The sequence below is a fragment of the Calypte anna genome, chromosome 8 (assembly GCF_003957555.1).
Source record: "Calypte anna isolate BGI_N300 chromosome 8, bCalAnn1_v1.p, whole genome shotgun sequence".
Lineage (NCBI taxonomy): Eukaryota > Metazoa > Chordata > Aves > Apodiformes > Trochilidae > Calypte > Calypte anna.
In genome coordinates, this window is record NC_044254.1 from 28,976,419 (window position 1) to 29,000,362 (window position 23,944).

Consider the following 23,944-nt stretch of genomic DNA (forward strand, 5'->3'; position numbering starts at 1 on the left):
TGTGTGAATCAGCTGTTCTGGGAACTTCCAACTGTGGCAGTTATGCAAAGTGGCTGCAGGCTGAGTGTATTTATTCCCTTTTTTTTTTTTTTTTCCAGCTTTATATGTTGTGGAAAAAGTAACCACAGCCAACTTTACACCCATGGCAGCTAAGGCAAAATAAAAAAGCTGTGCTTGAGCAGCAATTGTAACGTTCTTGGGGTGAGTACTGCCCAGCAGCTTACCTACCATGTAGCAGTTCATTGTAAAAACAACACTTCGATATTTTCACAAGTATTTAGAATTTTTCTGAGGGTGTGACTCTCCTGGTGGCATCTCAGAGCTCTGCCCACAGCATTTTGGCCTTTCTAGAAGCGTGGGCCACGTGGCATGGATGCAGATCAGGAGGCATAAATGGGAATCTTTGTCTCCAGAGGCTGCAAAAGCTACAAACCACAATGTTTCCCACGAGCAGGGCTGGGGGGGGAGACACCCAAACCTCCAGGCAGCTTGAGGACCATCTAGTGCCAGGGAAACTGTGTGTGAGGCAGCAAAGTAGGGTGGAGGGAAACAGCACTAATTAGCCTGGGTGCTGGTGCTCATGCAGGGATGGTGGTGAGCTCCTTCCCCCCATAAAAAAACATTAGTGTTGAGTGTATCCCGTTCCTTTGTCCTTGAGATGGCCTCTAGGGGTGATAAAGTGAGAACCATCCGATCCACCTTGGGTGGAACTGGAAATGGTTCTTAACAGCCCCAGCTGTTTCTGAAAGGCAAAAGCCAAGTACACGGAGAGGTCAAAGAAACAGTAACTGCTCAAATAGCTGAGGCATGTGTGAGGAGTTTTGCAGCAGAATCTTAGTGTCTTAACTGTATTTCCCTAAAAATGGGGTACATACCACATTGATTTGGTAATTGCCATGGTCCAAGTGATTGCTGTAACTTGTCCATCATCACCTTGACTGTTATTTTTCTGTAAAAGTTTTATTTTGTTCTTCCAAGATTACACAGAACACTTTATTTAGAATAGCATCAGGTTCATTTGCATACACTTTTCAGACTAATAATTATTTAATTTCCAGGTTACAATCAGGTCAGGTGAAGGACTGCTGGTTCAGGCTGACCTGCCATTAGCATACAAAACAATCAGCTGGTGAATCTTGTTTGTACAACAAAAGCAACAGCAGAGACAGCTCAGATCAGAAGGGTGCAGAAGGTAAACAGAGGAGCTGACACAATTCCCTTCAAGCAATCACTGACTTTTTGTTTCCCAGTCAGACTGCACAGTCTGGAGTGCAAGAACATTTTTTTGTCAATTAAAAACTCCCAAAGCTTCAGTGCAAACATGTTTAACCACACAATGGAACACATTATCAGGCTGTCTCTCAGGATATTAGTAGTACAAATTGGTTTATCTGTTCAAGTAGCAGCCCTTTGCAGGGGGAGCACACAAAGATGTTCAGTTGTCTGCATTTATGTTGATATTTAATTAAAAAACACCACCCTAAATCATTCTTCTGCAGCCTTCCAACATGAGAGGCTGCATCTCACTCAAGGGTCTCAGATGCAGGTGAAAAGGTGGTTTCAAGGATAATGAAAAGAAGGAGGAACTGGTAATAACTCTCCCTGTGTATCATTTACTACCAGAACTAAACTAAAATGTTGCTCTAAAAAGCAAATAATATTAGAACCATCTGTGGTAACAGGGTGTCTTATTTTGGCTGTAGAGACTACACCTTCCTAGGTGACAAAAATGTCCCTAATTGTGCAGGGAAAGTGGTGTTTGTAAGCAAAGACGTTCAGCACTCAGCATAATTCATTTCACAGCAGAGCTTTGGAGCCCAATCACCATTAGAAAGAATCTGCACATTTTGGGGCAGGTTGTTGCAAAAGGAGATGCACTCATTTAAAGCAGTTTTGCTGGCTGGGGAATGTGAGGACTCCATGAGCCACACATCCCCTCCACCCTGGTGGGAAGCAGCCACTTCCCACGGGGCCTGGGAGCCAAAGTTCATCTTTTAACATGGATTCTTCTCCCCCAGTTCTTGGCTGGAGGAGGGTTCTAGCTTTGTTTGATTTGCAGAGAACCTACAGAAGCTGCAGCTCACTTGCCAAGCAAACCTCAATCAGCGTTTTGTGGCGTAAGGCACCCATGATGTATTATTTACATTGAGATTATCTGCTTGGGCACATTGTTAAATTTAAATAGATGCCAGAAATTTTATCTAGATGTGCACCTGCCAGTGCAGTGAGCCATCCCGACCTGGTATTTGCTGGGGAGATTGGTTTACAGGCATTTCTTCTCTCCTTTTAAGTCCAGTCAAGCAGATGTAGAACTCTGGGTTGATGTGGAATGCATTTTTCACATAATGCCTGTGTGGAGATAAGGAATGACTAAAATAAATAGCAATTAGGCAATGGCATCATTGCTCATGTGACCTGTGCAGAGTTATCCTATGTCCAGTGTGAGCCTCACTGCATAAAAAAATAGAGAGATGGACAGACAGACATCCTAAGGCAATGCAGAGCCTTCCCTAGACCTGCAATAACTTCTTAAGACTTTTAAAGGAAATGCTGTAGCTTTTATCTGGAGAAAAGTTGAGAAGTAGGTACTAAAAGATCATTTAGCCACCACAACTAGGTTTTTTTTAAACAGTAAGAAAGAGCTTTACAGTGTTGGCCACACTTGGGACAGGATAGAGAGAACTGGAGAAAGTAACTGTGTGAGAAACACCACATGAAGAGCAGCGACTTTTCCCATCAAGCTGTTGCAGTTTTGTCTTCAGGTCCCCACACAGGATCACCCCACAGATGTTATACAAGGAAGCCCCTGGGATGATCCCACCTGGATGTGGCAGCTGGAGGAGGCACCCAGCAGAGCAGGGGCTACATACCTCAGTCAAGGAGAGACCTCAGGAACATGGCACTGTTGGCAGGCTGGATGCACTCTGGGGAGGAGGAGGAAGATCAGGTGGGATAAAGAGAACAATGGTGTTACTCCAGAACTTATGGAAATTACCACACAGTTATGAGTTAAACAAGTTAACAGAACCCCCGTTACTTCATGCAGTTACCATGTCTCAACACTTATTAGGAGTCTGTCTTAATTACTTGTGTGTACACACCTATGCTACAGCATTACCAAGGATGGTGAGGCAGAACAGAATGTGTTACAAGTATTAGAAGCTGGTCCCTTTTTTTCCTGCTATAAATATGAAAAGAGAATTCACAGAAATCCCTAAGAACCGTAGCAGCAGATTCTGCAGAATCCAATCAAGGATTGCATCAGTGGATCAGCCATTCCCTGGGACCTCTAAGGAGATGGCAAAAGCAAGCAACCCCACTGGAGCCCCTTCCTCAAGGAGGGCAGGGTCATGGTGAAGAGCTGAGCAGATGGCTGGAAGAAGTAGAGGAAAAGCTTGCAGGGGTAGAAAGGAACTCAGGGAATGAGAACACAGGGGGAAAGGGCCTGGAAGCAGGTGCATCCGAGTGCCAGGATTGCCTTTCTGCAGCAGGTGATCAGCTCTGGCCTGCTGATGGTTCATACTGCTTTTTGACTCCACCACCACAGAAGGGTGAAGAGAGAATTCCAAATGATTTGCTTTGTATTAAACATCCTGAGAACACCAGACAGACATTTACAGCAGCTTATAGCTAAAAAGACTTCAGCTGTGAGGAAAGGGGCTGCAAATAAACTGAGATGGAGAGAGGCAGCAAAGCCACCCAAGTCACGGGTGGTGGTGGGGAAGGTTATCCTCAGATCCCTGCTGTCACAGGAGACCTGCCTGTGGGGCTGGCATGAGGGCCAAGTGACCTTACCTGGAGCTTGACCAAACCTCATAAACACCACACAGATTCTCACAGCACCCTCAAACCATTCCCTATCAAACCCCAAAACTGTCCAGTCTTGTATAACAAGCAACAGAAAAAGAGAGGTGTAAGGACCAGCTGGTTTCTTGGTACCAGATCCAGTCTGTGTGAAGCCTCTCATCCCCAGGTGTGGCATTGTGGCTGGGCAGCACTGACAGAACCCACACACCACAGCAGCCAGGCCAAGAGCTGCGTTTCATCCTGCCCACAGAAAACACCAGGAACTCAGCTTCCTTCCCAGAAACACACCCTGAGAGCACCTTCTGACAAAAGCTTTATTTATAGCAATATTTACACAGATGATATTAAGGTTTAGATAGCCAAGTAATCAAATCATATGATTTACTGCTCAGCTGCTTAAAATGCTTGTTGTAGAGTTTAAGATGTTTTGGGGTTTGGCTTTTTTTTTTTTTTAGCTAATGAAGACAATCAGTTGCTCTTAAAAAACTGTAACAACACAAAACCCCACAACCACCTTTCTCACTCTTAGTATTTTTCTGTGCAGAACTCCTGAGTAAACTACGTAAAAGCAAAGAGAACATGAGCAGAAATTCTGGATGGAAATTGGTTGTGAGCAGAACAGCTCAGAGAGAGAGGAAGGGATCTGTGGAGGTGACCAGAAAGATGCCAGGGTGCAAGACCAGCTCTTGTTGTCTTCTCATCAGCTCCATGGTTTTTAGGGTAAGGCAGTAGCTGGAGGGTCACCAGACCCTCACCCTGTGGGGTGTGGTGGGAGCCTTGCTGCCCTTTGCCATCCTGTCTCCTGGCCCTGGCCTGCAGAAGTGTTATAAGGGTAGAATCTTCCCAAGTTTCTTTTCTCCTCTTACTTCCACCCCCATTCCTTGCCAAGTTTGACTGCTCTAAAACATTTACAGATCTAAAAAGCAGAGAGGAAAAAAATGTTCACCTGTCAGGTGATATAAAACCAATCTTCTACTAAATGTGCCAGAATAATTTTTCTCCACCTCAACCACAGTTAAAACCTTCAGTCTATTCATTACTGTCTTTTTATAGTATTTTTATTTAATAAAACCTATTAAGACTACCATACAAATCTCTTTACTTATGCTTTTATCTTTTAACTGATCAATTTTTATATTGCTGACATCCCTTCTTCACCATTTGCTCATTTAAAAATTCATAGTATATGAGCTATGTCTCTGGAGAAAACGTCTATAAAATTTGTTACAGCTGGCAAATGTGTATGAGTCAGTGATAGCACATGACTAAATGCTTCACAGAAAATAAAATTTGTTTCTGTAGTAAGCAGAACTGTTTAAATGTTATTTATTTTTATGTTTCAAAGAAAATATATTGTGAAGTGCTGCATTGATTTAATACGCAACAATGTCTGTGTACACGCTGTACAAGGAAAATTTATGAAACCTTTGCACAACTCCTTTAATTGAATTTTCCAAATCTCTCACCACACACAAATAATCAATATCTTCTGCAGAGAAAACCAGTCAGAATTATTACAGTCTTTCTTTTCAATTTTGTTGTCATCAGCACATACAGAGCACCTGGATATTTGTAATGTCTGGATAGCAAGTTATTTTATTTACACCTCTTAAACATATAATTGCTACTAAGTGAGCCCAAACTAATGTTTCTTTTCTTTTTTTTCTTTTTAATTTAAAATAATTATATTCATGGGAGAAAGCAGTATTTTTCCTGGTGTAGAAGATGCTACATGTAGCTGTTGAACGACAATTCTTTTTAATTTTTCATTAAGCTTAATACTCTAAAGATTAGATCCACTGGAATTAAAAATTAATTGCTATTGCATCTGTAAAAAGGTAAATAGGTAAATAAACAGGAGTGTGACATCCATGAATAAATGTGGGTGCTGACACCTAAATATAAAATGCAGGTTGACAGTTCTCTATTTATATACATCTGAGGCCTGTGGTCGTATGTCTCATGTGCATTTCTAGATCTGCCACAGCAGTTAATAGCTTAATATTTCATCTACATAGCAGAGGGTGTTAAATCACTGGAGATTTGTAATTTGCCCCTTTCCTTCCATCCCAAAAAAAGCAGACTGTGCTGGTCACCTCAGACCCAGACACTTTTCCAGCCTCAGGCTGTGTTTTTGGACACCCACTCACCAGGTGCAGGTACAGTCCAGGAGACCCAAAACCTGCTGGCAAAGAGGGGTCCAACAGAAACCTGCCCACCAGCTCCTTTCCCTTTCAGTAGACAGGATTATTCACTCACCTCAAGAAAATCACTGACAGTGCAGGGTTTGGGCACCAGGATGATGGAGTTTTGTCACCTCTGATAGATTGTAAGGGACTTTGCCTGGCTACAGACTGAAAAAGGATTTGCTTGTATGGGGTGAGAGGAAAAGTAAAGTCAAATTGAGCCTGAGCAACAAGAGTTTTAAATCCCCACCATACTGATGGGTTTCACTTGGTGCAGTCCCATTTACAAGTGCTCACACTGAGGAGTAACTTACAAAGACAACAGAGAGCAACTTCTCCCCATCTCTACATGCAGGAAACCTGCCTGAGCAGAAATGCAGATGGGTCTTCCCCAGGCAAGGGGGGATGAACAGGGCCAGGATCCCTCCCTCTCCACATAGACAAAATTAGGAACATTTCTTGAAGCTGTCTCCCTGGTGACACAGAACACAACACTCCCAGGGTACAGCTCATCCCCATGGGATGGTTTCAGCTCCAGGGAATCAGCTGCCAGTTGGGAATGTGTGCAGTGCCTCTGCACCACCATTCACCTGCACCTTAAGGAGCCGAGCTGTGCCAGTCTCAGTGACTGCTCCTGCCTGCCTGCAGCCCTTTCAGCCCACAAGAAGACTCCTGGACACAGATTTAGTCTGGGAAAGCATCAACTCTGTCCCCCCACAGCCTCAGGCATCCAGGTTTTCCAGGACTAAGCTGTCTGAACCTGAAATCAATTGAATACCAGGTTTTAGAGCTTGCTTTCAGAAAATACTTATTTGTAGTTCAATTTCAGTCTTAGTTCCACAGCCTGAGTAGGCCAAGAGGGCAACTCATATCTTGGTTGGATGTGGGACTGAAGATTACCAATGACCACACCAAACACTCCAGGGCCATGAACTCAGAGCAGACATTTCTGATGACACCAAACCTGGTCTTTAATGCTAAGAACTTCAACATATCATTTGCAAACACAAGCTTGAAGTCTCTATCTAATAATAACCTCTCTGGAAAAAAAAAAAAAAAGTCCTTCAGCAACACCTTGTTGCTTTTAGAAATTATATACTTCACAAAAAGGCTGCTGGAGAGACCTTGTCAAACTCTGGCTGGGAAGTAGCCTAGGATTTGACAGAAAGGACCTTGGGAGAATGTAGGCACTGCTTTAAACTTGATTTTCCCTCACAGCAACTCCCCAGCAGTCCAGACCCAAGCTACTCAGCTGCTGGTCCACAGAGATGCAATAGAAGTCCAAACTCAAAATGACATAAAGAGGGATAAGCCATGGAAAAAAAAATATTCTTCCCATTTTATCTGCTTTGAGAAGGAACTCAGCTTATTTAGGAGGCATCTGTGTTGAGCAGTGTTTCTAAAATGGGATCTTATCTTTTGCCATATATACAGAGTCTTCCAACAATGGGACTGGCAAGTGGGAACTCATTACTTAGTCCTTTATCTCTCCAGCTTTGCTTTCATTAGTAATTTCAAGTGTCATCCAATGAAAATCCATCTAGTTAATCCTGATGCAGCCTCTTGGAAAGCCACCACTACTGCTGGAAAGAGTGCAAATGTCTGTCCATCACATTAAAAACAGCAGGAAAGTTGGGAATGCTCAGAATGAAACTTAACAGGGGTGATGATGTTTGCCCGTGGCCTTGGCAGGAGGAACAGCAACACAGAAAAGAAAGTATTTTTTTACTTCATTACCAGATCCAGCCTGAAAAGAGTTTTCCTTAACATTTGATCTTCTAACACTCTTTTGTTTCTTACTTGTACAGCAGATGGAGTCATGGACATGGTTTATGTCAGTGGTTTTGGGGAAGTAAAGTCCTAGTATAACTTGTAACAACCCTCTTAAGGAGCCTTCCTGTTTAGAATGTTGTCTCCACTCCTCCAGACTCTGAACTTACTACATTTTCCTTGAAAAATATGCACATTGCAACCTACACATTCATTCTCAGCACACAGAAAGCATGTTTGGGGCTGCAGCTTACCAACCAGATTTCATCTCTTGGCAACTGCTTTACAGTTTGCTTACATTCTATTAAAAAACATTTTGTTTACTGTAAATGCTAGTCATGGACAAACAATGCTGCCCTTTTTTATGCTGGGCACACAGAATGATATACTGAGCTCTACATAATGCTGCCCATTGAGCAAGGAATGTTTTGAATTGAGTTGTTTTAAGTAGAGGTTGTTTATGTAAAGTAAATAAATTTCATGCCTCACCATGTGATGATAATGTGACATTCCTTCTGTACTGAGCCACAGAGCAGTCATAAGTTTTAAATCTTCAGCATAACTAATTAAAAATAATTAGGAAAAAAGCACATCCACAACTAAAAAGGCAAAGTATAACATCCCCAGATGCTTTCCTTTTATCACATACTTTGCCTCTCCTCCTCCTCCATTTTCAAGACTGCAAAATTTAATTTATTATTTATTAAAGCAACATTGACAACTCATCAAAACTGGTCAACTTTTAAATTAATCATTCTATTTTCCATCCTATTTCCACGAAATATCTCATTTCTAATCTAACATACTATGTTTAGCTCTAGGAGCTGCTTTCCAGAGGAGAGATGGGACTATGGATCTGCCCTGGTGACCATTAGGGAGCAGCAGATAAAGGAAGCAAGGACTGCAGCTCCCAGGTAGGGACTGAGATCACTTCAACAGAAGGACAGAGGGAGCTGTACAGCAGAAATAGCAGCTTGCACAAATGAGCCAACTTCCTTAAAACCCCTTTTTAATTTGCAGTCATCTGCTGATTAGGTTTGAAACTTAGTTCTCTTTCCTTTAAGAGAATTCCCTACAGCAGGAAGGATTTAGGCAGGTGGAAGAGCAGATGGAAGGAAAATCAAGAGGGCTGCTCATGATATGAAATAGCCCTTGATTCTTTTTTGCTCTTAAGGCAGAATACATGAAGGCAGCAGGAATATCAGAGTATCAGTGGTGAATGTTTGTTGATTTTGCAGGGTGTGAGAGAAAAAAACCCAACCCAAATCTTGTGTGTATCCCCTCTGCTACCTTCCCAGCTAGACAAGGCACTCAAGTGGCTCAGTGGGCTGCACTCTATTAAATCCCACTGACTTTAGATGTTTTCACAGCCCTAGTTATGAAGCAACCAAACAGTCAGGGTTTCACAGGCCCCTGGAGTGTGCTAAACACCTCACAATACCTCTAAGGTGAGAAAGGTTTTGCTGCAAAGAGTGTGTGCAAAGCTCCTTGGCTTACAGACTGAAAATGCAGGGGGAAGGAGGAGAGTGAGGAAGGATAACTGGGAGACATAAAAGCTCAGTAAACTCTCTAGGACCTGGCTTACTTATTTCTATCTCTGCCTCAAGTGCAAGATTGATTTTTTTTTCTCCTTTCACACTCTGATGGAAAAATACCCAATACCATGAAAGTAACAACATGAAATGGAAAAGTGAGTGCAAAAGTTCTGGGGAGAAAGATATTTGATTATGATCATTTTCATGTACTAAAGGTTACACCCAACTTATTTCAAGTGGAAAGAATTAAGAAGGAATAAACTAGAAGGAATCATCAAAACATTTGTTGCACAGGAGTAATAAGGAAGTTTCTTACCCCGGGCAGGAAGTTTTCCATCGTTTCTTTTGAACAGCTGCAGTTCCTCTGCTTGGCTCACTGGTCAAATAAATGAATATGAATTTAAAAATATGAAAGAGATATCAAAGAAATTAATACCTATACCTTTTTTATCACTTTGAAAGCATTGTTGTCTTCTTCAAGCAATTACAACCTTCCTCCTTTATCTATGTGCTCAAAAAAACCCTAACAAAACATTTTCAATATGAAACAAAATTTGAGAAGTGCTTCCAAGCCTCAGCACACTTTGTTCCCATTTTTTGTCTTCTTGTGCTGACATGGTTCTTTGATTCCAATTCAGAAATGGAGGGAAAAGATGATCCTGTCCCATTTTGGAAGCAGAAAATGTCAACACTAGGTCTGACATCTGGACAGTCTTACTGCCATATCCCCAGTGTAGGGTAGCAATGTAAACAGACTGTTTCCAGAAAACTTCATTATTTTGTATAAGAAAGCATCTGGTTACATGCATTACAGTGGGAATTACTACACAGAATGAGCACTGGGAAACAAATCAGGAAAGAAATGGTAAATTAAACTGGTAAAGTTGCTGGAATTGTGTGGTGGAGAAATCCTACTGCTGGGGCACATGCACCTAATGCATTAGAAGAGTCCCATTTGGAAGGAAAAAATCTCTAGCACTTGTTCCCAACCATGGGCAAAGCAGCAGTCCCAGTTACCTTGGCTTTTGCTCTCCTGCAGCTGGTTCAAAGTCTTTTTACACTGCAGAAACCAAACAGGTTGTTGAATAATGTACCCAACACCACATCCTGTTTGCTGCAGGTTAAGAAATGTTTTTATCTTTTTTGTGTGTGCTTCTCCAGAGCCTGGGCACAGGGACTGGGAGTGTGTGCAGGGATTATTCCTATTCCCTGGGAATCAGACCAGCAGAGGTTGGTATGAAAAACCTACCAAAGCAATGTTATACATGTGAAAAAGAAATGCAGTCTTAGACACAACCTCTGCCATGGGGGTGCAGAGAAAAAGTGTGGCTCTTATGAAAACAAATGAACAAACTGTTCTGAGGCAAAAAGTTTGGGTACTCTTTGTCCTTTCAGCACTTTCTTAAAGGAATGACCTGGCCAAGGAGATCTTTATTGCTTCTTCCTGAAATCTAATAGATTTTGGGGTTTTCTTTTTGGTTTCTTTTTTTTTTTTTCTTTTTCCTGCTGTTAACCATGAACACAAGTTTGGAGGTTTTTTTGCATTAAAATATCTTCCATCTTATTTGCATGTAAAATATCTTCCCATCATGTACTTTCCTTCCAACTGTTGAGGCAGTTGCTAAGAGAAGCTTGGATGCACTTTTGCAGTTTCAGATGTCCCCAAACTCTCTGATTCGAATCAAGGATTAGGAGTTTCCTGAAAATGGTCACAGAGAAATGGAAAATCTTTGGCTTTCTAGGTTCCCTGGTAAAAGTATTACAGATGTGCCAGCTGTGAAGTGCTCTTATGCCAACACAACAAGCATCTGGTATGTCCATAATTTAAAGAGACATGAATAGCAATTTTTTTAAAGCCTGGAAACTCTCCATTCAGCCTAATCCTCCTACCAGGCAAACAAACAAAACAACTTCCTCACAAAAAGGGAAGAAAGGGAATGCAATCAAAGTGCAAAGGTTTAGCCTAATCACTAGCTAACTACCCACTAAGTATCTAACTATTTACATAAGAAAAGGTGTTGCTCTTCCAGGTTTTCCCCCTCCCAGTCTGTGCCAGTGAGTTAGAAGAGGGCTGGTGGGGCTGCCTTTTTTTCTGTCCTGGTTGGATGCACAAAGACGTCCAAAAAAAACCCCCCACATCAGAGTCCTGGGGTTAACACTCCACTACAGCACGGAGTTGGGGAGGGAAAGCTTTGGGGTGATCACTGTTAAACTGTTTATAAAGGGGATAAATAGAATCGAAAATCCTCCTTACTTAGGTCCTGGTTTTTCTGCACCTCAGCACGCAAGTCGCAAGGCAAGTCGGAGGCAGCAATAATATTTCCAAGCTCACCACTGCCCTCTAAAGCCTGAAAAAAACCAAACAACCAAAACCCAAACTAGAATTAAAGGCATTGTTAAATCTCATTCCCGAACTATCTATTTACAACTTATTCAAAACATCCCACGGGAAAAACAACAAAAAAAATCGGGAATTCTTCCATAAGGATGCATGAGACTCCACCTCGCAGCAAGGCACCTCAGCAGAAGTTCCAGGGGGAGGAACATTTGCTGCTTTGGAAAATAGCACTCAGGTGCCTCTGAATGTGTTACTTAAACATCTCCTGTTATTTAGGCTTCGTTCTAAGTCTTCAGCTGTTTAAACAGATTAACACTTGATCCCCTGAAAAGCAATCTTGGCACAGGGACAAGCCTGCTGTAATATGTCAGTAAAATGGCAATCTAACAGCGTTTAGGATGCTACTGAACACACAGAGCATTTCATGGTAGGTGTAAAAACACACACTGTCAATCTCGGGAGACACTGAGAGGGTTTCTCAATAGAGTTTTCTAGCTAAACATTTCAATTAAAATAGTTTAGCTTAGTATCAAGTCTTTTTTTCAGCCTTTTTGTTTGGTTTTGTTTTCAACTAGAACATTGTCAGAGCCCTCATGCAAGTAAAATAAATCAGTATGAATCCAGTGAGTTATTTTTCACAAGCTACTGATATATAGCAACCAACTTGGTGCTAAATTTATTCAGGAAACAAAATCTGAATAAAACAGAGAAGTGATTTGCATTTTAGCATGTATTAAGCAGACTGTTAAGTGATGATACATTAGTGATAAATTAAACAGTACCATCACTTCAACACAAAGGGATATTTAATCATCAAGGACATAAAAATCTAGGCAATAATAATTCATACTTCAAGTTATAAATAATAGTTGATAACTACTTCATATGCTTTTATTCATGGGCAAAATGAGGAGTGACAGAAATTAAAAATTATGTACTTGGTAAAGCAACTCCTCTGGTTTAAAAAATAATAAAATGAAATCCACTAAGTTCTGGGATGTTTTTATGCATTTTCTTCACTTCCAAGTCAAACCTGCTGGGTTTCAAGTATTTTATTCGCTTCCCTGTTCCTTAAAATTCAAATACTGCGTGTAAGATTTTAATATTTATTTCATATCCAATATTAAAATAGATTAAAAAAATAAATCAGTGTAAAACAGACCTGTAGGCTTTTCAGATTTGCTCTTATTTCCAGAAATCTAGCCAAGGAACTTTTCACTTTGGACTGCAATTCCATGAACCTGCATAAAAAGGTTAAAATAAAACTATTTCAATTAGCCACATCACTGCTTGCTGAAAATCAGTGTTTACAGTGTCTCCCAGAGTTAGATCCAGGGTGGATCTAGATAAGCTGTGAACAGATGGGCTTTGCAACCTGATTGTATCATCTAACACCAAATATAACTTGCTTGTGGTTAGGATATATATGGGAACAGCCAAAAATATATACAGATATATCCTAATTTTAAGGATAAGAACTCAGGTTCAGCAATATTAGAGGGTTTTCTTCTGCTCGTGCAGGAAGGCAGTGGTAAAACCAGGAATTTTGTTCCTAAAAGCAGGAATTTAATCAAGAGAACGAGCTTCCCAAACCCATGGACTACAAGACCACACAAAGGTCTCTTATTACCAGTGTACAAATGCTCAACCTTCAGAGTTTCATGGGTTTTGCAATAAAATTTAAAACAACACAGAAGATCTGGACAAAACAACACTAGATCTAAAAGGCAGGCTTCAGTGCACAAGGATTTGCACTGAATTTGTAGTGGAAAAAGTTCCTGCAATGCATGTTCAGGCTTCTGAACAATTTTATGATGCAAATCAAGGGAGCCAACAGAGAAATAACCCATTTGCTGCTTCCTCCCACAGAATCACCCACCAAAGAAACTCCAAATTCAGAAGCAACTCCAGCATGAGAAAAACTTCTCCTTGCTGTGTTTCAAGGTAGGAACAGAAAGTTGTGCAGAAAGAAAAATGCTGATGTCAGTGTATCCTACAAGATACCTTCTACCTGTAAAAATACAGTGTATGGAAGTTGACATAAATATTACTGTGCAGGTGTTAATTTCTAAATGCATTTTACTGGCATGTCACTAACTGCTGCTCCTCTGCTAATCTTACAATTTAAAAACAAATGTTGAATTCTTGAACACAAACATTTCCATGTCAATGAACATTACTCAAATGAATCTGCATTTCAAAGTTACTGTCACTGAGAAACCAGTCTGTATGTGTTGACAAGGCCTTTACTGAACCACAAAAAATCCCCCAATTATTCAGTCTCCACTGGTACAACTCTAAGAGTTTATTTTTTACTATCTAACATGCCATCCAAACAATTCTACTCCCTGTCTTACTACAACAAAAGAAATTTCAAGCTGACTGTGAGGGAGAACATCCATTTACAAGGGAAAAAAAAATCAACAAACACCTTGGGAGTTCAAATGCAACAACCAAAAGGCTTCAAACATAAAGTAGATAATATTTAGATGAATAAATGTCACAAATGTGGCTTGTTAGTGAAAAAGAAATGCATGCATAAAATATCTATCATTATATGATGGAAGAAATCCGTTCAAGGACAAATCCCAACTCTTAAATGTGGGTTAACTCTCCAGGACAGGTACTGCACTACCATGGTGATGATGCTTCCAGTGGCACAGCCAGAGCAAGGACTTCCAGCAGGAGCAGGAGGACATGGGAAGTGCCAGGAAGCTGAGCAGCAAAGGAGGATGCAGGGAATGGAGGTTGGCAGTAGCCTGAGGTGAGCTCTTAGTGACAGCAGGAAACCCACTTTAGAGTTTGGAGAGAGAGAGGGTCAGACCTAGAGACAGAAGAATTTCTGTCATGAACTGAATGCACAGGCCACGAGGTCTGAATGAAACACAGGACATGATAAAAACATTTCTTCTGCTGTTAAGGAGAGAAGAAGAGATATGGTGTAGCCATGTTGATGCTGAGCTATGAATCAGACTTTCTTGGTTAGATAGAAAAGTCAAGAATTTTAGATCATGCAAAGCAAACATGAGGTCTCACCATGACCAGCTGGGGCTAGTTTTTAAGCAAAGTGTCTCTGCCTTTCTGGTTCTGTATCTGTGGCAGCTAATGCTTCCAAAAACGAGGTAAAGGAATATACACTTCCAGAGGAGTCTGGAAAGGCAAAAAATACCTTCCTTTTGGGAGTTTTATTATAATATCTCTTTGTGGAGCACCATGAAGGTGCCTCCTGCAAGCAGCAGTGTCATATGCCCCACACCACCAGGGCAAGACAGGACTGGCTGGGCAGTTGTTCTGCAAACCCTGCATTAATCTGTACCTACAACTGTAAGCCTGCCATTCAGTGCCTCTGAATCCAACCCTGTAGAAGTATTAAAAAACCAACAGCCATTAATTTAATTCTGTCTGAAATATTCATCTTTCATAAGGAAAAATCACAGCATTGCAGCCACAGTGCACACTTACACATCCTCCTCTGTTGGAGGCTGCCCTCTCCTGGATAAAATGCTTTCTGGATTGGTCTCCTTAGTGCTGTCTCCCAGGGGGTTCACTAGAAAGAAAAGAAACAATAAAGACCAAAAAAAGACATAGGATATTTGAAGTACAAAGAAAAGGTGTTAGGATGAACCCTGACTGTTCAGTGATCTTTTAGGAAGAGAAGCAAACCTCAAAACTCACTTATGAAGCAGGACAGAATCCCCTGTGATGAAACACACTGCATTCACTATGATTTGACCTCTCATCATTTCACAGTACATTTGTAGTTGTGGAAATCTTGGGATTATTGTATACTGGAAATTAGTATAATTCTGACAGTGACTGTGTTCTGCTCAGCAGTTTTTTATCCTGTTCACTGCCTAAATACAGCTCATTGGCACAGAGCATTGTCATGAAAACATGGTGATGACTGAGCAATGAAACCTCCCTTCTCCTCCACTGAAAAGTTCCTCCAACTCCATCTTGTAAACAACTCCAAGGAAATCCTGCAGATTACTTGAAAAGGCTCTGAGTGCTGTATTGTCTGTACTCTCTTTCTGTAGGTTGGGTGAGGTTCTGAGGTGAGGAGATTCCAAGGGAAGTGTCAAACAGAGCCTGTTCTCCCCAAACAAGGGGACAGGGGGATGTTTTTCCTGATCAGATTAGGAAAGTTAGTGCTGCACTACAATAACTTCAGCTGCTGGCTGCTATCTACTTGAGATTACTCAGCAGCCACTTCTGAAGGCCTCATATGTATAACAACAGCCCTCTGGTCACAAAAAGACCTCCTGAATTTCCATCTGTTTACACAACTTCTCACAACCTAAGCAGTTCAGACAGAAACCATGTTAGAACAAAAATGGATTAAAATTTTATCTTGTGTCAAGGACTGTAGTTTTTAAAGTCAGTATTACTTCTGAAAAATCTTAGCATTCTGTTGGTATTCAGCCTTTTTTTTAATTCCTCCACTCTGTTATTCAGAAGAAAATCATATTCCTAAGAGAAGAAATTTCCACCTGTCCCCTCATGTGCTTAGTACTTCGTGTACTTTGCACAAAGTAGGTTTTCATAGCTGATGGCATTTATTTTGTACCAATTTCCATTCTGTTGTGGTTTTGCATGTTGCTCACAGACAAAAAGAATATAGATTAAACTCTTAACACCTCCCAGGTGGTATGTGTAAGTTATTAAAACATTCCAATGCTTTAAAGTCCCCTTGGTGAAGGAGAAAGTAAACTGGGGGTTTAAAAGGACAACCTGGAACTTGTGGTGTAAGATGAAGTCTTCTCTACCACCATCTTGTAGCTGTATGAACACAGGGGGAAAAAATAAAGTAGCTTAAGACTACATTGCTGAATAATTATCTATCTAAATGTCAGCAATAATCATGTGATCAGCCTTTGGACAGGCAGAAAAGAATCTTCCCTTATGTCCATAGTTATTATCAGTATGTATACAGTACATGTTCACCTTTCCCACTGGCATCCTAATATACAGGGATTTTAAAACAGGACATTTTGACCCCTTTTTCTTTCATCTTGCATGTAATGCAAATGTACAGATGCTAAAAAAGAGCTTTGAAACTTCCTGGAGGAAAAAAAATCCCCTTTTGCAGATCCATGTGGTGTAACAGCTAATGCAAAAATCTGTAGACATCTAGCTAAATTTCCAACAGTGATTATTCTGTCCTGCTCAAAATATTTCTGCTCTTCATAATTCATGTATGTTAGTGAGGCATCAATTACTGCACATAAATTCTAAAATATATGGGGCATAAAAATCTCTTGAACCCAACAAAAAGGCACAGCAAGAACTGATGGCTGAAAAGTAAAGCCAAACAAATGCAAAATCAGACAGCTTTTTTTTTTATTTAAATAGTGAAGGTAATTGAACAAGGAACTTTCTAACAAGAAAAAGTGATGGATGATGATGATGATGATTATTATTATTCAGGTAAAGACAACCATCTTTATAGGAGTGGCACTGCAAGGAAATCAAAGCTCTTGGGCTGTATATGGGACAATATAAAAGTCACAGGAGGTCATTTAATGGCTCCTTAACACTTTGAAAGACCACAACCTATCTAGCCATAAAAGCAGGTTAGGCTACTGAAAATACATGAGTCAAAGAATGCAAAGTAGAAGAGTTGAACTGCTGCCAGTGGAAGCTGGGATTTAGAAAGAAACCCAGCAAAGGACATTGTTAGGATAATCATGTCTGAAGAGCAGAATTCATTGAATTATTGGCAGAAATGCCAGTGCAGGGGTTTTTTGCTGATCCAAAGTCAAACAATTTTAATATTGATCAACAGAAAGGAAAACTTGTTTATAAGCAAGTTGTTGCATAAACACCCCCAGGATTTAGACAGAAAACCCCTCAAGCTGTCAAAGTCAACATCTGCTTTTCCAAAAGCCATTGAAATCCTTCAAGGGGAAAAGAGAAATCAAACATACCACATGGGACATAAGGCACTAAATCCAGGCAATAACCAGAAAAACATCAAGAGAGAATATTCAACTAACCATCTGAAGGGTGAGTTCTGAGGTTTTGTGCATTATGGCTGGTGGGAGATGAAAATGGACTGATTTGGCATGTTCCAGTTGTTGGTGAGTAAGAGCTCAGATTTTTCTTTTTGGCCTTCAAAGGTGTTGCAGCACATGTCTGAAATGGAGCAGAAGGCAAAGAATCTACATCAATATTGGCTAAAAATAAAGGCCCTATGTCCATCTCAACCTGCAGCACTTGTGAACTTTCCTTCTGCAAAATAAATACATTCAAGCCCTTCAAACATTTTCTAGAGATTCAGGTAATCTGGCATCAACACTTGGCTGGTTTTTTTGTTTGTTTGATTTTCCTTTTTAAATGCAGTCAAAAACTGGTGTCAGGTTTTCCTACAGTATTGAGGATTCAATATGTGAACAATAAGCAAATATCTTTAGATTTTAATTCTATCAAAAGACAGTAAATTTTAATGATTTTCTAAACATGTGTAAGTTAATAAAACAAAACAAAACAGTAAAACAACCCAAGTGAGTCCTTTAAGTCCCCAAATTTGTCTCTGGCTAAGGATTTCAATGTGTCTAATGATACAAAAGGAGGTACTTGATGATGCTAAAGGAATTGTGCAGAGTTCCCAAAAGAACCAGCTTGCAATTCAGAAATATTAACTGGGATTATGTGGGACAGAGTTCCCTCTCAATGCTGAATTGTAACTCTCAGAAATTGGGATTTCACCTCACTACTAATATAGAGAAGTTAAAAAAAAAACATTTTTCCACAGGTTAGTGACTGTTTTTCCCTCTTGGAAACATAGCATCACCAGAGGAAACATCACAGAAAAGGAAACCAGGAGATTACATAATTTTTTATTTTGGTACAATCCTGGGCCATTCAGTGATTAGCAAATTAATTTAATTTATTTATCCTATATTTGCAACTGTAGCAAGCAAAGGAATGACACATCCATTCCCAAACACCTAGAGCCTTCTCTGCCTACTTGAGCCTCACTCCTTAGCTATCATTTATCTTCATGTTAACTCATAACACTCACTCCATCTCCAATCTGCTCACACTTCCAGGATATTTTTCCTGCTGGAACAGCAGTCACCTCAGCCACTCTAGTTCTGGATATGAACCAAGACTCCTTTGAGCAGCTACCTGCACAAAGTACTTCAAAGGTCAGTATTTTTTTTGTCAGTAAGAATTTATCTTCCAGAAAGAAGAATCTTAGTCCAGTTGTGCAATTTTTTAATGATCCCATACAAACATTACAGCATCTAAAAATACTGATTTCTGAGCTGGTTGGGTCAGGCATGCTTTGGGTACTCTGACCAGTGGAAGCTTTCCTCATTCAGAGGGGCCTTTGTAAAGCTTATTACTTCACAAGAACAGGAAAGCAAGCAGGTAACCAACAAACAACTCTTTCCATCTTATGAGGAGGGGGCAGGAATAGTTTTAGGGCAGAAGATTTCTAGGTAATTTCAGCTGGACCACAAAAACATTACTACAGCCCAAGAAACAGATGCAAAATTACAGTCACAGCTGCATTCTGAGCAGAACAAGTTGGGTAATGGTACACTAAGCTGATAATTAAATTGCTAATGATTTTTTTTTAGTGCCACTGCAGTATTTTGCCACCTTTGTTTAAATTTAAAAAAAAGTGCCTGGAAAAATTTTAAAATTGCCCATTTTCTATCTTGCTAAAGACCAGTGAGACCTCCAAATACATGCTGCACATAAACTGATCTCTGCAAAATGACACTGAGGTGGAGATTTATTGGGAGCTTCTTTGCTGACCAGCTATTTCTCTCTATACCTTTCCAAAATCTTCCCTCCTTTTAATACCTCCATCCTCACAAGCTCCTCTGCACTGGTGTCTGCAGCAACACCCACTGTTGGTCTGGAGCAGATAATAAATTGACATATGTCATGACATGCTGGTACTGGGAGTAAACTAGAGCTGCATTTACAAAAAATAATAGCAACAGTACAATTTTATTTTTATTGTGATAACTGTGGTGAAATTTATTGCAGTGCTGGTACTTTATTGTTTCATTATGCCAGGTTAGCTGAGGGAGGTAATTATATCCTTGACATCAAAATGCCTTTAATGATTTCATTTCAATTCTGCAGTTTGTAATATGCAGATTACAGCATTATCATAATTCCATATTGTTCCATGTACAATTACATGGCAGAACATTTGCTGCCAGGAGAATGGAGCTAATTTCTAATAAATGGTTTCACCAAGGATCTTAACTCATTCAGCTCTTGGGTAAATAGTGATGGCAATAAAAGTATGCATATTTCTCCATTATTTTCAAGTGATTCATGCAGATGCACAGTACCTAAAGCCAGGCAGTTCTGTGACAAATGGAACACAAGAAATACACTAATATTTTCAGCATTAATTTTGTGCAGATCTAGACAAGGTCTGATCTGTACCAATATAAATGCAGCTCTAATGAAATACCCTGTTTATCCACACACACATGTGCATACAGATAAACATACACATAGGTACACGTGCAGCCCAGATGATTCCATCCACTAAAAAGTACTTACTTGATCTTTTCTAACAGTGTCCAACTTCAGTGCTCTCTTAACTCTGCAAGAGAAAGATATGGACAAGTTTGGTGGTCACCTAGACACAAAGATTTCTGAATTGGTAATTTAAAAGACATTTTACATTTTTTTTTAAATACTACACAAGAAAACCAGTGGCATGCAAAGCAAATACACTAACTGATTAAAGTCCTGTGTATTGCTGGCTTAGAAGGATAAAATGTTTGCACAAGAAAACCCAATTCTCCATCTTGTACAAGAGATAAAACCCAAGGCACTGAAGAGAAATCACACTGTGTGTTTGTCTCTTTCTCAAAGACCACAAACAGTGAGGAAAAAAAAGCAAAGCCAGTACCATCTACATACTTTTTGAGGAAGAAGGGTTGGAATTATCTTGCCACTAGCAGAAATAATGTATTAGGCACTTCAAACAGAGGTACAGCCAAGGTGAAAAAAGTAGTTCTTCCCATCATTTTAGCTCTTAACATGATTCAGTGCTACCAGACTAGGACTTAGCTGGGGAACAGATGCTCTATGTCTTTACAGGTCCCCAAACCATAAGAAACTACTTGCTAGTCTTCTTCCCTATTCTGATTCAGGAACATGCCAAGCTCTCTCTGCAAAAATCTGCTCTGCTGAACTGGATGCCCAGCTGTTAATGGCAACACTAGAAGAGGAAAGCTGAATATTTATAATACTTTATATGGTACAGCTGTCTTCTAAAGAGCAGTCATCAAAATTTTATTGAATGCAGACTAAATGCTCAAAGGAAAGAAAGGTCAACATAAATTAAGACTATTTTTCCCAGAGACAACCAAAACTTTTAAAGCCCATTCCTAAATCTTAGCACTAGTTTAAAGCATTAGATTAAAAAAAAATTAAATTCTTTATAAGAATAGTCCCTATTCTATATACCTATAGAAACATATATTACATAAAATTAAAGATGATTTAGGAAACACATCAGATTTCAAGAACCAAATCTTTGGTATTAACTTGGAAAACAATGTTTTGGCTTGTAAGGAATCAAGATAACCTAATTCCAAACATATCCTTTTATAATTTATGTTACTATTCCAAAAATGTAAATTAAAGTATTGGAAAAACAGAACAAAAACACATCTTTGAAATATACCTCAGTCAACAGTCTTCTAGGAATAGTGTTTTACAACCATCTTTGTCACAAAAAAGGAGAAGGAAAGGAAAGTATTCTATCTTTAAAAAGCCAAGTAAACAGGTAACAAATTAAAAATGTGTGTGAACTTCTTGCCACAGGGCAGCCAAAGCTGTAGCTTTGATGGAATTCTTTACAGTGTATTTCTTTTTAAAATAGAAACCCATATTGCTTAAGGAAAGCAGACTCCATTCCATCTTCCACCCCAGTGGCAGCAGAGAAACATTATATTTATTAATACCTCTGCTCTGAAGGGTGCTCTAGGGGCCAATGCATTTGCATGTTATACTAAGGCATGTTATGATGGAAGTTTTTATGATGGACTTCAAAAGAAGCTGGAAGCCAAAGCAAAGCAGAATCTGGACTCAAACATAGCTGTAGGATGAAGACAAATGAGAAACTACATGGAAAAAAACCAACAACCACCCCACTAAATTATAAAAGATTTTAAAAATCTCTTAGAAAGTTGTGGACTGGTCAAGATGATGTTCTTTAAAAGCTGTCAAGTATTGTGTACAGCAACAGAGTTGCAGACAGACCAAATTTCAACCTGCTGGCCTGCAAAAGCTCTGCAAAGCCCTGAGCTATGGCAGCAAAGAGGCATTCATCTCATTCCAGGCAAGCTCCTCAGTGTTGGGAGAAGCTGCATGGGTACAATTTGGGCTTCAGGAGGTCAACTTTCCACCTCTTCTTCCAATCCATCCTGTCCAGCAGCTTGGTTTGCTCCTGGGCTTCTTTTAGTGATTGTCTTTCTGATGCCATAACGTGAGCTGGTAAATCTCTGGCAACTGTGATTCACTCACAATAAGTTAAAAATAGGGCCCTCAGTCTACATGCAGTCAGTCCTAGTTAGAACCACTGAAAAAAAAAAATAAAATCATCATCTTGGACCACTGAAAAAAAAAAATTAAATCATCCAGACATCCAACATAAAGACCCAGTTGGCCAAAATGTCTTCTCTCAGATCTTTCAAAAGATTGCATGTGCTTATAGCTGGCTGCACAGACTTTCAATTAATATTTTGCCCATAATATTTATCAGGTTCAAGATTTACCTATTGCTTCTAAAGCATATTGTTCATTTATCATTCCAGGTCAGTTCCTTGCTAATACTGGGAGACCTTTACTCACTGAGTTGGTGCCTTGATGAAACCACTTACACGTGAGGAACTGCTTAGCAGAGAGAATCTAGGTATGCAATTTAACTTTCTTTATAAAAATGGGTTTTTAAGATTGTTTTTAATTCCACGTGCACTTAGCTTTCTCTCCTTCACAGTTCATTTATGAATGAATGCAAAGGTAGCAGTCAAGTACAGATTTAACGTACAAAAAAGAACATACAGAATCAGGGACTTGATTGTATTATTTAATTAAAAACACCCCAGAAAGTACTGCAGTGCATTTTAAGACTATTTCAGTTATTTTCCTTTTAAGTTGCAGCTTTCACTGGGTAAACCAGAAAACACCTATATGGTATCTACATACTGTTCCATCTTCAAAACATGCCTCCAAAGTTGTCTAATTTATTGGAAAAGCAGAATGCATACATGATCATTTTCCAGCTTACATGGTGTTTTATTTGTGTAACCAAAGAGACTTAAAATACCCAAAACTTGAAGCTTTTTTTATCGATGTTTCCTTCGTATTACTGCTGCCTGGCATCATCACTTTGATTTCCTTGGATCAAGAGAAAGATTGCCAGAAGTTGGAACCTATGATAAATCCTAAGTTATCCTAAGAAATCACAGTAGGAGCTGGAAGCTGGGACAATATCCCAAGCCTATCCATAGGCAAGATGAGCCTTATGGCCTCACCTTCCTGATGCTGCAATCAGCAACATTCCTTTCCCTATTGTTTTTCAGAAACCCACGATTAGCAGAGATACTGAAGGGTAGCACCAGACTTGTTGGATTATTGCTGGATAAATAGCAAAGAACAGGAGAGCTCCGAAGGGGATTTATTCCCCTCGGGGGATGGCACACAGAGACCGGGCCGGGGCTGCCCCTCATCACCAGGGCCCTGAGATGCCTTCCCAGAGCTGCACAACCCCCTGCATGGCTCCTCTACCCCATCTCACCGCTCCACGGGCTTTATCCATGAGCTCTGAGGATCCAAACAAACCCCTTTATCTGGGGAAGCCGGGAACACACACCCTATAGAAAGCCTTCCCCGCCCCAGCCCCGCTCCCGCAGAGCTCTGCCCTCAGGACCCCACCGCCTTCAGCATCTCCTGCTCCCATCCAACACCTGGAAGGCAGAATTAGGAACAAAACACCCTCCTTTCCCCACAAAACCTCCTTCCCTTCCCCTTTCCGGGATAACCCCGGGAGTGTATCTCTCCTCAGGGAACCGCCATGGACTCAGCCCGCCGGGGAGCAGCGCTCCGCCTCGCAACGTCCCACACGGGCTCCTGGCGGGGAAGGGGCGGAGAACGGCGCTTAGAGCCCCGTTTTTCGGCACCTAGAGCCCCGCTTACCCTCCCGCCCCGATACCTACGACATTGCGGTGCCCAGAGCCTCTCCCGCCGCCTTCCCCGATCTCCCGCCGCCGTGCGCCGGTCAAACGCCGCCGGCTGGAAACGGCGCTGAGAGGGCGGGA

At 40.5% G+C, this 23,944-nt stretch overlaps 1 protein-coding gene across 1 annotated transcript; it reads right to left on the reverse strand.

The window, feature by feature from the left end:
- Positions 1-944: 944 nt before the first annotated feature.
- ITGB3BP (integrin subunit beta 3 binding protein) lies at positions 945-23,939 on the reverse strand. The gene is made up of 9 exons (XM_030455518.1): positions 23,843-23,939; positions 20,175-20,217; positions 17,633-17,771; positions 15,099-15,183; positions 12,799-12,877; positions 11,553-11,646; positions 9,615-9,674; positions 2,871-2,924; positions 945-2,349 (listed from the first exon to the last, which is right to left on the reverse strand). Exons 1-8 carry the CDS (start codon positions 23,845-23,847, stop codon positions 2,872-2,874), a joined length of 558 nt encoding a protein of 185 aa, XP_030311378.1. The 5' UTR covers positions 23,848-23,939; the 3' UTR covers positions 945-2,349; position 2,871.
- Positions 23,940-23,944: the final 5 nt, after the last annotated feature.